The 15,198-nt window shown below is 37.3% G+C and overlaps 1 protein-coding gene across 1 annotated transcript in view; it reads left to right on the top strand.

Annotated features, from left to right (window-relative positions):
• Positions 1-15,198, top strand: part of LOC113521914 (membrane-associated guanylate kinase, WW and PDZ domain-containing protein 1) — a 35,385-nt gene that overhangs the window by 12,992 nt on the left and 7,195 nt on the right. Inside the window, 15 exon segments of the mRNA XM_052896991.1 lie at positions 1,460-1,589; positions 2,283-2,439; positions 2,442-2,490; positions 3,166-3,347; positions 3,948-4,049; positions 5,480-5,576; positions 6,380-6,496; positions 6,828-7,220; positions 7,746-7,847; positions 8,905-9,043; positions 10,805-10,907; positions 11,346-11,478; positions 12,947-13,071; positions 14,236-14,327; positions 14,708-14,794. Of these exon segments, the coding sequence (XP_052752951.1) occupies positions 1,460-1,589; positions 2,283-2,439; positions 2,442-2,490; positions 3,166-3,347; positions 3,948-4,049; positions 5,480-5,576; positions 6,380-6,496; positions 6,828-7,220; positions 7,746-7,847; positions 8,905-9,043; positions 10,805-10,907; positions 11,346-11,478; positions 12,947-13,071; positions 14,236-14,327; positions 14,708-14,794 (2,008 nt within the window).

Raw genomic sequence — 15,198 nt, 5'->3', positions numbered from 1 at the left:
ATAAGAAAAGGCCCGTTACAGTGGTTACAAATACGTTGATGGGACATCAGTGAGAGGTGATAGGTGAGAATGAAGTCAGTCCAATTGATCCTGACGATGGATTCCCCAGGAATTAACCACGATAGTTTCCAAGAGGTACCGCGTGGAAGTCAAACTGTTGGATTGCTCTTAAAATAAATTCCACTGAATCTATATTGAAATTGAGGCGTTTCGTACTCTCGAATAGCAATACTAGCGACATAATAGTTCCGTATTGTTCTGATGGTTGCATATTGGTGTAACTTGCTAATGCAAACTATTGTAAATCGACCGCAATTATATTAATTCCTAACTGTTGTTTCATGAGTACAGTATAAAATTGTAACATAAATAAAAAATCGTCTAAAAAAAATTAAATTTAATTGACAAATTCCTGCAGTATAGTAATAACTTTTTATAATTTTATATTTTTTAAGGCTATTTTAAACTTTTAGAATTTTTAAATTTTTTTTATGTAAAGAAAAATTCTATTGTAAAATTTAATTTACATTTATACTTCCATCCAGCGTGCTCAATCTCATGAATCTAAATGTAAGCAACTAGTCCGTGACACTTAATATTTCATACATAAAATTGAAAGTTGTATGGAGCGGAAATCGTTCGGCAGCCCATATGGGAGTCCGCCTCGCCTCATAATTCTGCCGTAATAGTATATAACGGATCATTACGGCGCGGTAATTTATTACCGCCAGACATTGCGTCAGATTTTATGTAATCTTACTTAGAAATACTATGTAGTACTGTTTACCTATGTTCTCTTTTCACCTTCCTCATTCATTCTCTTCTATTTTATATATTTTAAGTATGTATATATTATTGTAAGTATATGGGAATATTGTAAATATGTAGGAGATGGGCAGCAGCGTCCCTCTTAAAACATCTCTAAAGCCTGGCTACGGTTGCCAATCCGCCTACCAAACGTGGCAACTACTGGCAAAAAACCCCAAGGGAGGGTTTATGTTCAGTGGACAGTTAAAGGCTGATGTGATGATGATGATGATGAATTAGTGTTTAAATTAAATATTTTGCCACATTTTAGTAAGCCTTTTTATAAAGGCACAATAATATTTTAACAGAAAGAGATCGTACCAAGAACGAGCTGTAATCGACATTATAAGATGAATAATGGTATTAAGATGAAAAATGATGATAGGTATAGCCTATAATAAATTATTTCTGATCATTTTACTGTATTTTTGAAATATCAGGACGGTTACTAAGTACGGTGTTGTTACAAAAAAAATGTATTCGAATAAAAATTGTGTCCCATAAATAAAACCGACTTCAATTGCCAAAAAACTAGACCGATTTTGATGAAATTTCTATAATACCAATCTTTAGGATTTAAGATAAAGAAAGAATTTTCCAAGTCGGTTTTATTACAGAATGTAACTTTATAAGCATAATAAATTATTTGCAGGTTACCCTCTGTCGTTCGACTCTGAGGACCCAAACACCCGTGTGCTGAGCACCCGCGCCGTGGACGCCAACACGCCGCCCACGTCGGACGCTGTCGCCATGCAGCAGCTGACCAGGGCACTTCGAACCAGGTATCATTATTATCATCATTATTCTATTCCTTCTTTGTACACAAACTCTGAAAATCGATTTTTTTTATACAACTTAGAATGGCAAACAAGCCGACGGCCCACCTGATGGAAAGTAGTAACCGTCGCCTATAGACATGAGCAGTACCATGGACATAACAGAGTATACTGTTTCGCCCATGATACCCCCCATGTGTTGCCATTTCTGAGTACTAGACAATTGATAGATATCTCTAATTATATTTTTAAATTGTTGTAATGATATATAAGTAATTTGTCATCATCATGATCATCTTAGCCATTAACGTCCACTGCTGAACATAGGGGTCCCCCATAGACTGCCATAAAGGACGGGAAGGAATGTGTAATAGGCCAGAATTACCCCTTCCCTCTCCTAATAATGTTTTATTTAGGTCAGTCTTGATAAAATTCTATATAATATAGATTTTTTTTTAATTTAAACTAATAACAATATAACTGGTTATTTTATTCTACCATCCAATTCGGAACCAAAAATCTTTTCTATCTCTCCCTGTCTCTAGACCGATGAATTTCAAAACTTTTTATTTTTGTTTAGAAACTTAAAACTTGAAGAAATAAAATATTTTTTTATTGTCATAACTTCTATCTTTCCATCAGACTTCATTAGCATAACATTAATGACAATTTTACGTAATCCTAATTTAAACTGCGCAGATTCAACCTGGACTCGCCCAACCACGTGGAAGCCAACCCCGGCGAAGACGAGCCGGACTGCGGACAAGTGGGTCAGAGTGGACAGGGCGGGCAGGCGCAGCGGCGGCTGATGTCGCGCTCGTTCGACCTGGATGAACTGGCCACCACCGACCCTGGAACTGCTCCCCCAGGTGCTCCTCCGCTGACCACCTGCTGTCCATAGCTAATGGTATGGATACCCTTATTTTTTTTTTAATTCTACATTCTACAGTAATGTATTAAATTTTTAAATATTACTGTAAAAGCCAGTACATTCATATGTGTCTGATGTGAATATAGAATAGATTTTAGACATAATATTTAGACATAATTAGGTTTTTGTGCTCGTATTTGTTATTAGAAAAGTAGATTAAATTTGGTTTGGTGTGAACTAAAAATGTTGGTAAATCCTAAGATTTACTAGTTAAAATTTACTAAGGTATATATAATTTTACATCTAAACATAATCTAGGGGTTTACCATGAAATAAAATTCCGAATTTTCGGGCTCAATTTCGTGTTTTTGTTCGTACCAAAATCGACCCTACAAATGTTGCTTAACATTTCATTTGTCACAAATCCTACCATAAAAGTAAAAAGGAACGATACTTTAGCATTTTTAATATTTTTTAACGGTACGTATCATGTAATTTTAACATCAAATTTGTGTTTCGTTCGGATCCGAAATTTCGGAAAACATTTCATGGTAGGCCCTCTGTACTAATTTAAGGCAAATGTGAATAGACTATCTGTGGGCCCACGAGCCCATCTTAGACCACATCATCGCTTTCAATCAGATAAGATGGTGATCAATCGTAGACTACTTTCAATAATACAAAAATAAAAAATAAAATGTGTCACCACAGAGCACGGCTCCCATAACGGTGTGGCGGCGGCGGCGGCGGCGGCGGCGGCGGCGGGCTCGGCGGCGGACGGCGCGGCGCCGGCGCAGGGCGCGGGCCGCGAGCTGCGCGTGCGGCTGCGGCGCGGCGCCGCCGGCTTCGGCTTCACCATCGCCGACAGCGTGCACGGACAGAAGGTCAAGAAGGTCGGTTTGACAACATTAGTGTTTTTCTCTATTATAGCAAAGCAATAAACTTAGTTGTGACCATTTTGTTATTATAGCACACGCACAGACAGAAAAAATATATTACTTCTTATATATATTTTCCATTTTTTTGTATAGGTATATTTTTCTCTTTTTTTTTTGTGTATGTCTCTCTATGTTTGTTGTTATTTATATGCTGAAAGTAATACAAATAAATTAAATAATAAAACAAATGTTTATTTGATTTCTATGCAACCGATTCATTAAATCTGAAAATGTTACACTATAAGGTACTAAAGTGTCATGATACCTATCGATATTTTGCATAGAAACATCTTTATATATAGTTGTAAGTGCAACAATGAACATTCGTTTATTTTATTTTTTGTATCGATACTTCTAGATAGTTGCATAGATTCATTTTCCAGTTTTGTTAACATAACAGCAGTGCCCACTTTTAAATAACGTTTATGATGACTTACTTAGTAATTATTTATCTTTATTTTTCTTTTTTTTTTTTCCAAGTAAGCCGTATACATTTTATTTATATAAACGAATAAAGAACTATATAAATAATAATAAAACATATTCACGTGACAGGTATTAGATCGCAGTCGCTGTGCGGGATTGCGAGAAGGAGATCTTCTATTACAGATCGGTGACACTGATGTCAGGCACTCACCGCACCAGCATGTAGTACAGGTGGGTTTCATCATCTTGCCGCTGGTGCATCATTTGCTTGATGCTACTGTCGATTATAATCTTGTTGTTGTCTACTATCTGTTTACTACCCTGTTTACAATCTGATGTTCAGCTTGCGTAATAATAATATTAGCAAAGTCTGCAATATTATTAGTATCTCATTGAAAGGCAAATGGACATATTTTATTATTTGATTTTATTAATTATATCCGGCTCGAAGGACCATAAAATGTAGATATAATTTGTGCATTAATTTTTGATATGATTTTTTTTTTTGTTGATGTTACTTATTTTTATCTATTTATTTATCGTCATATATACAAGTGACAAGTTGTACATATAATATATAATACAATTAAAAAATAGCAAATATTCACGTATTTCTTATAATTTTCATTTAAATTCTTAACTTAGATTAAATTTTTTTGTTTTATCAATTCTTGTGCAAAATATTTTTGATGTTTTATAATATAGCATTTATAGAGATAAATATTTAAAAAGAAAAATGTGTGATTTTGTAGTTATATTTTTTGTTATTTATGTCAAACACATGTACAACATGCTTAATCCAAATCAATTACATCTATTTAAAACTAATTCCATATCAAAATATAAAAGTAATTAGAACTTGTTTCGTTCATACTCCCACAAAATTATCTTACATACTTGCTTAGATTATATAAATAGTGTCTCCATACAAATGTTTCGAGAAGAGCGGGTCAACTTTTTCATACATTTTTGCGTGAAAATTGTTATGAGTGATTCCTTTATAACTTCTATATTTATTTTGTCTTATAATTTCTGCACCTTTTTAATAGGCAAAAATTCATTTTATTTATTAAATTATTAAATATAGATACATCAAGATACATTGTGTGCGTAAGTATATAGAACATTAATAAAAAAAACAATTCAAATAATTTGAGAATTAGCTGACAAAAAGTTGTCTCGTTCATGAGGCTCGATACTCTACCTGTATAATCTAAGCAAACATGTTATTATGTTTACTTCCCCTGTTGTACGTTCCCAATGCAGGAGTGTGGGGAAAGGGATTGTTAGCAATGGAGTTTGACAGCCCCATTGCTAACAATATGCCCTATTAGGTCGACCTCCACGTGGTTCCCCCTGGAAACCATTGTGAAAAATTCTTGTTTAATTCGTCACGATGGGCTAACTGACCTGTTTCATCCTCACCTATCATCCTTCACTGGTGCCCCGCCGGTGTATACCGATAGCGCGGGTAGGGTGACCATTCCATTATCATCCATTAAAAAAAACCTAACCTACTGTTAATATGGTTATGTCAATGTCAATATATCATTGTCATACGTCCACAAAACACAGACTTTTTTATTTATGGGGAATCATGGAAAAATATCGAACTTGATATCCGGGAAAAAATATCGATTATTGATTATGGATCGTTGCAGGTGCTGAAGGAGTGTCCGTCGCTGCAGGAGACCACGCTGCGCGTGTGGCGCCGCGCCGCGCGCCCGTTCCGCGCGCGGATAGATACCGATTACAATAGTAAACTTATTATAAATATAAATAATTACAAGAAATAATCACAGTGAGAAAACAATGGGCGACCTTGTCGCTAAGAGCGATCTCTTTCAGGCAACCTTTGAATAGAGAGGAGTAATTATAAACAATTTAGTAGGAGGCACGATAAAAAATTTTGTTAGTTCTAGATACGGGAGATGTAATACATATAATAATATAAAAATTATCCCTACTCATTATTATATATATATATATATATATATATATATATATATATATATACAAATACATACATACATATACACATATACATACATGCATATAACGCCTACACAAATACATAAAAATATATAAATACTGTTCACGAAAAATATGCAAGAAATAAGTATGCTAACCAGACATATAAATATATTAAGGAGATGACAACTTGCTCAATTAAAAGTAACCAGACATTTTATATTTCGTATGGAAACTGATAAGATTTTATTTTATATTATATTATATTAGAGGGAAACTTTGTACAAAAGTCGATTGCTTGGCTACCTCTGTCCCATTCGTGTTTCAACCGTGAAGCAGTTGTGTTTCAGTTTGAAAGGTGGGATATGGCGTGAATTTACTGGGTACAGAGGAATAACACCCGAGTCCTCAGGAATGGCAACGCATGGGGGGTATCATGGGCGAAACTGTATACTCTGTTATGTCCATGGTACTGCTCACGTCTATAGGCGACGATTGCCACTTTCCATCAGGTGGGCCATCAGCTTGTTTGCCATTCTAAGTTGTATAAAAAAAACCACTACGCACTATAATGTTGACGGTATTTACAGCGCCAGCAAATAATAACAGCCAATTGGGTAGAAGCAAGACGCCAACCGCCGAGCAACTGAGGTCGCCGGGACTACAACAGGACAACATGCGCGATATAATGAACGGCATGAACTCGGGTATGTACCGATGATATTTCATTCATTCATATCAACCGTTAACCGTCTACTGTTAAACATAGGCCTCCTTCATAATTTGCCAGTAGTTGCCACGCTTAGCAGGCGAGTTGGCAACCGAAATTAGACTTTTGGTGATGACGAGGGACGCTGCTGCCTTCCTATACCTCGTCCTTCCTTAGTCGCCTCTTACGACACCTACGGATAAGAGAATATTTCATGATGGGTTTAGACATTGTACAGTGTCTTAAAAAGTTTGGGAAATTACAAGTATTAACTGATTAAACTTTTTTTTTTTTTAATTTTTACGGTACTGTTTTTATTTTAATTACAGTAGAAGCAACATATGCAGTTCCGGAACACAAAGGTCGTGAACGAGAGAGCCTTATAGACCGGCGGCGACGCAGCAGCACCCCCGGGGGCCGATTGACCCTCCCCGTAGTCACCCCGTGGACTGAATCCCAAAACGACAACCAGTGGTGCCAACCCGAGCGAGAGACATGGGTCGACAACTCGAACAACATACGAACATGGGCCGAGAGCGCGCAGACTTGGGACGAGAACGGACAGAAGTGGGATGAGGTGACGAACGGGGTGGGGTGGGACGGGAACCCGGAGAGGTGGAACGGGAACTGGGGAGAAGTGCCCACGCCGACCGTGCACGTCGATCTGAACGCAGCCTACTGTAGGAGTAACGCGAGTGTTGCTGACAGCAGTGATAATGGTGGTAAGATGTTTTAAAAATAATATAAAAAAAAAACTAGATAACACGCTATCTTTTTTATACCACGAAGGTGACAAATAAGCATACAACCCGTCTGATAATCAACGGTCACTGTAGCCTATGGACAGATCGGAAGGTGAAATGTGTTTTTTTTAATGGGTGATAATGGAATGGTAATCCCGCCTGCGCTATCAGTCTACACTGGTGGGACACCAGTAAGGGATGACAGATGAGAATGAAACAGGCCTGTTGGCCCTTAGTGATGAATTCAGAAAAAAATAATCAAGTTACTTTTCGGGTTCGACCTTTACGTGGTTCCCAATAAGGTCAACCTAAGTTTTTATTCAATATACATAAAATATTTCAAATACCCATAGTACCCCATCATTTATTACCATTCCGGAATTCTAATGAGTTGTGCCCCTATAATCAGTAATTTCTCTACCGTATCTCAAATTAAGTGATTTCTGGATACTAAAGAATATCTGTGTTCTATATCCCATCCTAATTAAATTAATATGTATGCAGGATTCCCTGAAGAAGGCCTGCAGTTACCCACGACGGCGGCGTTGGGCGGCAGCTCGCCCTCCACCCGCCGTCACCAGCCCGCCGATGCACACAATTCATCAGGTCAGTAACGGTTACATACATATAAAACTTTAGCGTGTTTTACCACAATAACACCTAATCAAGTCTAAGTTACACGCATACTCAAATACCAAATTATATGTCAGTAAAGAACATTAACGACTTATTACCGTTAGATACAAAAATAAATAAGTCTACAAAAATAACACTTGTTATTACAATCCTGTGGTAAGGATGTGTCGTCATTACAACGACTTACTGCTCGACCACAAATCCATCGACATATTCGGTACAAAAGATTTGCTCTTTAGGAAGAACTTGTTTTCTATTTTGTAGAATATATTGGAAAATATGTTTTTTTTTTATATAGTTTTATCTTTTATATATTTATATACCATTTTAAGTATTTCTTTTTATGTGTTTGCTTTTAATGAATTACTCAAGCTGTGCACATAATGTGATTGGATTATAACCTAGCCGAATCACAAATGTAATTATTACTTAAGTTTTTTACGGTTGTGATCTGTTTTATGTGGCAATAAAATAAAATAAAATAAATAAAAAAACAATACGATCTCTCACCTGTGATATGGTAACGTAACTAATGACAGATTCCAAACACATATCAGGATTTACTCGTATTTGTTTATTTATTACAAAAATCCACAGTCGTAAAAAACAACTTATATGCTAAGTCTCTTATAAATACAGTCAGAGGGAGACTTTGTACAATAGTCGTTTGCTTGGCTACCTCTGTCCCATTCGTGTTTCTACCGTGAAGTAGTTGTGTTTGCATGGCTATGTTTCGGTTTGTGAATTTACTGGGTACAGAAGAATAACGCCTGAGTCCTCAGGAATGGCAACGCATGGGGGGTATCATGGGCGAAACAGTATACTCTGTTTATGAATTTAATTAAAAAACTAAACACAGTTATGGCCCATAATAGACCATAATAATCGAGGTAACAAAATCGTTTATACATATAGGACATTTTTGGTTGCTTGAGCGCATTAATATTTTTTAACATTTTTCTTTTTTAATTTTTTTTTATCTTTTATCACCTTTTTAACCTTGTCAATTCTGTCTGTGTGTAACCAGGTCACTTGAGGAGTCACTCCCCATCAAACAACAGCGCGACCACCGACCAGTTGCTAGCTAATTCGCCGTCCGCCCGGCTCCACAGCCAATCTCCCTCGAACAACTCGTCCAACGGCAGGGTCAAGGGATCACCACTAAGGTATTATAGATAGATACTCTTTATTGTTTCCTCCGAAACATTACTGTCCACTGCTGAACGTAGCCCTCTCTGATAAGCTACTATAAAGAACGGTCCCACGCCACCTGCATACACTAACTTATTGCAATGTGTTTGATATCATTGTACCATCTAGTGAAAGTTATTATAGATATCACACAATTACAAGTAATGTTTACACTGGGATAACAATAAACGGCCTTATTGCTAAAAGCGATGCCTTTAACTCAATAGAAACCTCGATGGAAGAGACCTATTAACTTCGACAGGTTAAACAATAAAAGGTTTATTAACAATTAGAAATTGTGTCCCAAAAAAAACTGATTTTAATTGTGACAAGACTTATTATTTCGATCTAAAATGTAAACTACTTAACCGATTTTGATAAAACTTCCGTGAGACCAATCTGTAAGTATATCTTTTCAGATAAAAAAAGAATTTTCCAAATCGGTTCAGGACTGACAGAGTTATGAGGTAACAAACATAAAAAAGTACAATAGAATCTCCTTCTATTCATATAAGATTCAGGAATTAGTATTACAGTATCCGCTGACATTGATGCTCCTTTCCACTTTGGGTGTTGCTGGAAGAAAACTCTATCAGAGTTAAGCTCGCCTTTGTACTTTTGTTTACCTCTGTCTTATTCTTATAACTAGTGTGTACAATAAAGAATTAATAAAAATAAATAAATAAATAAAAATATTTATTTTTGTTTATTTATTTATTACACTCTATATGATATTAAACGCTATTTTACTTTCTGATTTTCCTTCAGCTGCTTCTACTTGATATTTTCTTGTATGTCGTAAGTTACTGATATAGTTTAATTATAATGTAAACGTGCTATAATCATAGTGTATATATTTTTTTTTTTATTGTAATTTGTCTGCTGTAAGTAATGTAAATAAATTTTCTATCTATCTATCTATCTATCTATTATAGCTGAGTATCAGCAGCGCCTTTGCCTGTTATTTGCTATAAATTCTTGTCTATAATAAAATATATGTGTAAATCTTTTTGCTCGTGTATTACAGTATATTTTATGTTAATGTCTAAACCATTTGCTAATTCAGAACCAGAGTTCGAAAAATTCCGATTTTTATAATAAATATAAAAAATCAGATATACATATGTCCCGGCTAAGAAAAAGAAGCGAATTTCATTCTATAAGGGGATTACACGCTTAAAAATGTGAAAGGAATTTGTAAAATAAAATAAGTATCAAATTATTACTACATTTATTATTTAAAAAAAAAAAAAACTTTTAGCAATTAACAAAAAAATTACTTAGTGTTTGTTTGAGAAATATTTTATTCATGAACAATTAAAAAAAACAAGTACCTATTGTTATATAATAATAATATTATTATTTTTATGAGGTTGCCATTTTGGGAAACAATCTAAATTATTCTAAATTGTAGTTTTTCGCTACGTGTTGCCAGGGTAAACATTAATCTCCAAAATTTTTAGTTCAGAAGACAGGAAAAAATCAATTGATATTTATCAAGATAAAAATAAATTTATATATATCCGCTGATATATATCGGCGAACCCTGTTCAGAACGTTATCATTTTTTATATCGACGATGTCGTTGTAACGTTATTATCGAAAATTATAAGTCTCCATTCCAGCGACATTCAGTATTTCGTGTCCAATTTTGTTTAGTGACCAACCACTTTAACATTGTATATGTAACACGTAAATACAACAACAGTATTTTTATATATTATTGGCAATACCAGGTTGCGATCAGCGTCCCCGTCGCGGCGGATGCACTCGCCGGCTTGCTACGAGGCGGAATCGCTGCCGCATCCCGCGCCGCTATACGTCGCCAACTACCCGCAGGTCGGTACTGTGCTGTGTTCGACATTATTTCACGTCTATTGTCGACATAAAAAAATGAACTAGACGAATATGTTTCATTGTGTATTGAATGCGTGACTAAAATGTAACCCCCCCCCCCCCCACCTCCCCGCCCTACACACCCAATTTTTGCCCCGATAAAGTTTACTTGACGACTCTAATCGCCAAGTTGATATTTTGGTAATAAAATTATACCTAATAAATATTTACAGCATTTTTTTTTTATTTACTTTTTTTTTGTTAAATTTGGTACCGATATCTACTCGTAGCAAGAGGGTTAAAAACGCTTCGAGTCTATTTTTTAACCCACCCCCCCCCCCCCTCTCCTTTAACAATCAAATTGCCCCCTCCTCCCTGTGGGGCGTGGACCCCACGTTGGGAAACACCGCATTATAAGATTATTTGTTTTATATGTGGCAGGTGGTGGGCGGCGGCGCGGACCCGCAGGCGGACGTGGTGGTGCGGCTGGCGCGCGGCGCCGCCGGCTTCGGGTTCCGCATCGTCGGCGGCACCGAGGACGGCTCGCGGGTCGCCGTCGGCTACGTGGTGCCGGGTACGTGTATGCCCACATTTCCTATATCATATAAAATTCTAATCGTCATCATATCAGCCTTTTTAACCGTTCACTGCTGAACATAAGCCTCCCCCCCCCCCTGGGGGGTTTTGCCAGTAGTTGCCATGCTTAGCAGGCGGATTGGCAACCGCAGTCAGGGTTCTCTCGCCTCGCACTCCCTTAGTCGTTTTTTATAACACCCACGGAAAAAAAAAGCGGTGGCCTATTCTATGCCAGAACACATACGGCTAACTTACATTAATATAAATTGTATAGCACTCAGCATTTCATACATCAAATCCATCTGTCTGACATCTTTACATCTCGACTACCAGAGGGAGACTTTGTACAAAAGTCGATTGCTTGGATACCTCTGTCCCATTCGTGTTACAACCGTGAAGCAGTTATGTTTGCATGGCTGTGTTTCGGTTTGAAGGGTGGGATATGGCGTGAATTTACTGGGTACAGAGGAATAACACCTGAGTCCTCAGGAATGGCAACGCATGGGGGTATCATGGACGAAACAGTATACTCTGTTATGTCCATGGTACTGCTCATGTCTATAGGCGACGGTTACCACTTTCCATCAGGTGGGCCGTCAGCTTGTTTGCCATTCTAAGTTGTATAAAAAAAAAAAACCCGGCGGCAAATGAGCAAGAAACCAAAATATAGAAATTAATATTTCATGTATATTTTTATATGTCAGCTGACTACTTAATGTATCTCTATTTTAAACTACGCTCCCCTAATAACCACATTGCGTCCCAACTAACACAGTGCATCCGTCAGAAAAGTCATCCCATCACCCGTATCCAATAGCGAGGACGGGGGGAAGGGATTGTTAGCAATGGAGTTTGACAGCCCCATTGCCAGGTCAACCTCCACGTGGTTCCCCCTGGAAACCATCTTGAACAATTCTCGTTGAATTCGTCGCGATGGGCTAACTGACTTGTTTCATCCTCGTCTATCATCCTTCACTGGTGCCCTATCAGCGTATACCGGTAGCGCGGGTGGGGTTACTATTTCATTATCACCTATAAAAAAAATTGCGAAGACGGGATGCCTAACACCCAAAAAAATTTATCACTATAGCTAAATCACATTTCTAAATTGCACGATAGAAGCTTACATGCCTATGGCAAAACCGATGTACATACAAGCGACGTGTTTAAATTACATAAATTGTTCATTTATGCCTAGTGTAAATATTTTTTTATACAACTTAGAATGGCAAACAAGCTGACGGCCTACCTGATGGAAAGTGCTAACCGTCACCTATAGACATGGTTGCCCCGCCAGTGTATACTGTTAGTGCAGGCGGGGTTACCATTTCATTATCACCTATTAAAAAAAAAAAAAAACATATAGACATGAGCAACACCATGGACATAACAGTAAATCCCAGTACAACTCTGATACTGCTCTGATGTAATCCTTTTGATTTCTTCTATAATACTCTTAATTTCAGGAGGTCCAGCAGCAGGATTATTACGAGCGGGTGATTTGCTGACGTCAGTGGACGGACGGCCGCTAGGAGGCGCTTCACACGCTCGCGCGGTTGCACTCGTCGCCCGCGCCGCCGCTCGTGGACACGTGCGTACACCATGCTTACATACATACGAATACATACAGTTAGCGGGTCTGTGACTTTGCTCGCGGAAACTGCGATAAACTCATATAATTTAATTTATGTAAATATTATTAAGTCGTAATCCGGCACAGCTTCATACGGGTAGATGGAATATTCGGGGGGAAAGGGATTGTTAATAATGGAGACTGAGAATCCCATTGCTAGCAATATACCCAACCAGGTCGACCTCCTCGCGGTTCTCCCTGGAAACTATCATGATATAATTCTTGATTAATTCATCATGATGGGCTAACTGGCCTGTTTTCATTCTCATCTATCACCCTTCACTGGTGCTCCGCCAGCGTATCCCGTTAGCGCAGGCATTCCATTTTCACCCATCAAAAAAAGATGGAATATTCGAAGATAATATATAAATTGCATATTGAGGTTTCTTAAGAGTCGACAGTGTCTTTATGCCTTCCTTAGTATTACGGGCGTTCATAGGCTACGGTAATTCCATTTTTTTTATACAACTTAAAATGGCAAACAAGCTGACGGCCCACCTGATGTAAAATGGTAACCGTCGCCTAAAGACATGAGCAGTACCACGGACATAACAGAGTATACTGTTTCGCCCATGATACCCCCATGCGTTGCCATTCCTGAGGACTCAGGTGTTATTCCTCTGTACCCAGTAAATTCACGCCATATCCCACCCTTCAAACCGAAACACAGCCATGCAAACACAACTGCTACACGGTTGAAACACATATGGAACAGAGGTACCCAAGCAATCGACTTTTATACAAAGTCTCCTTCTGGTAAAATTTGCAATCAGACAGGTCGTATGCTTGGTTGTCACCGTAGTAGTAAAAACCATAAAGACCTATGTTGCTCTATATATAGCTTTCTAGTAATATAGCTTTCTATAGATAAAAGAATTTGAAGATTTGAAGTGATATTTTGCCAAAATTTTGGTACTTAACTTTTTACTATTCTTAAGTTTTTATTTTTGTGAAGTGTATTTTAATATAACTTGCAACAAATAAAAAAAAATTTAAATCGGTTGAGTAGTTTTTATGAATATTAAATACAAACAAGCAATCAAATCTTTCTTTTTTATAATATTAGTATAGATAAATAAATATTATAAATCAATTTATTTCAATTGTTTAATTATCGCACAGGTAACACTAGGCGTGAGACACAACCGCGCCGACATACAACCTATGGGCCTGCCCACTGTGATGGCGCCACAGTCGCATCAACCTCTGCTTACGTAAGTTAACTTTTTTTTTAATCAACTAAAATGTCAGACAAGCAGACGGCCCACCTGATGGAAAGGTAAACAACGCCTATAGACATGAACAGTACCATGAACATAACAGAGTATACTGTTTCACCCATAATCGCCCTTATGCATTACCATTCCTGGGTACTAAGGTGTTAACCTCTGTACCCTGTCAACTACAAAACAGTAGACAAATTATATCTTGTAGTTATCGTTTTAAAATCTTTGTTACTTATGTTTCACAAATAAATATTGAATTCTAATATCCATTGAATATTTTAAAATATAGAAATAAATATGCGGCAATACTTATACTCGAATTTGAAACTTGTCCTAATATGTTTTTTTATGTATAATAACAATTGAAGGGCGGACCCAACGATGCATCAGATGACGCAAACTGCATACAATATACTGCACCCTGCACCGATGTACCCACCATCACATGGACCTATGTAAGTTTAAGATCTACCCTTAAAGAAAAAATTTCAATTTTTTATGGGTAAAAACGAAACTGTAACCTCGCAGACACTATTAGTATATATACACTGGAGAGGCGCCAGTGAGAGATAGTAGATGAGAATGAAACCAGGTCAGTTAGCCCATCTCAACGAAATCAACGAGAATTAACCACGATGGTTTCCAAGTGGAACCACGATGTTGACCTAATGGTGTATATTGCTAGCAATGGACCTCTTAGTAGGGGTGGGTAATATATAACAATAGGGGGAAGGGATTGTTAGTAATAGAGTTTGACAGCCCCATTGCTAGCAATATGCCTTATCAAGTCAATCTCCACGTGGTTCCCCCTGGAAACGATCGTGAACAATTTTCGTTTAATTCGTCACGATGAGCCTGC

Source organism: Galleria mellonella, unplaced genomic scaffold (assembly GCF_026898425.1).
Source record: "Galleria mellonella isolate WM207_F2 unplaced genomic scaffold, CSIRO_AGI_GalMel_v1 utg352, whole genome shotgun sequence".
In the NCBI taxonomy this organism is placed as follows: Eukaryota; Metazoa; Arthropoda; class Insecta; order Lepidoptera; family Pyralidae; genus Galleria; species Galleria mellonella.
This window is presented reverse-complemented; position numbering and strand designations above follow the sequence as displayed.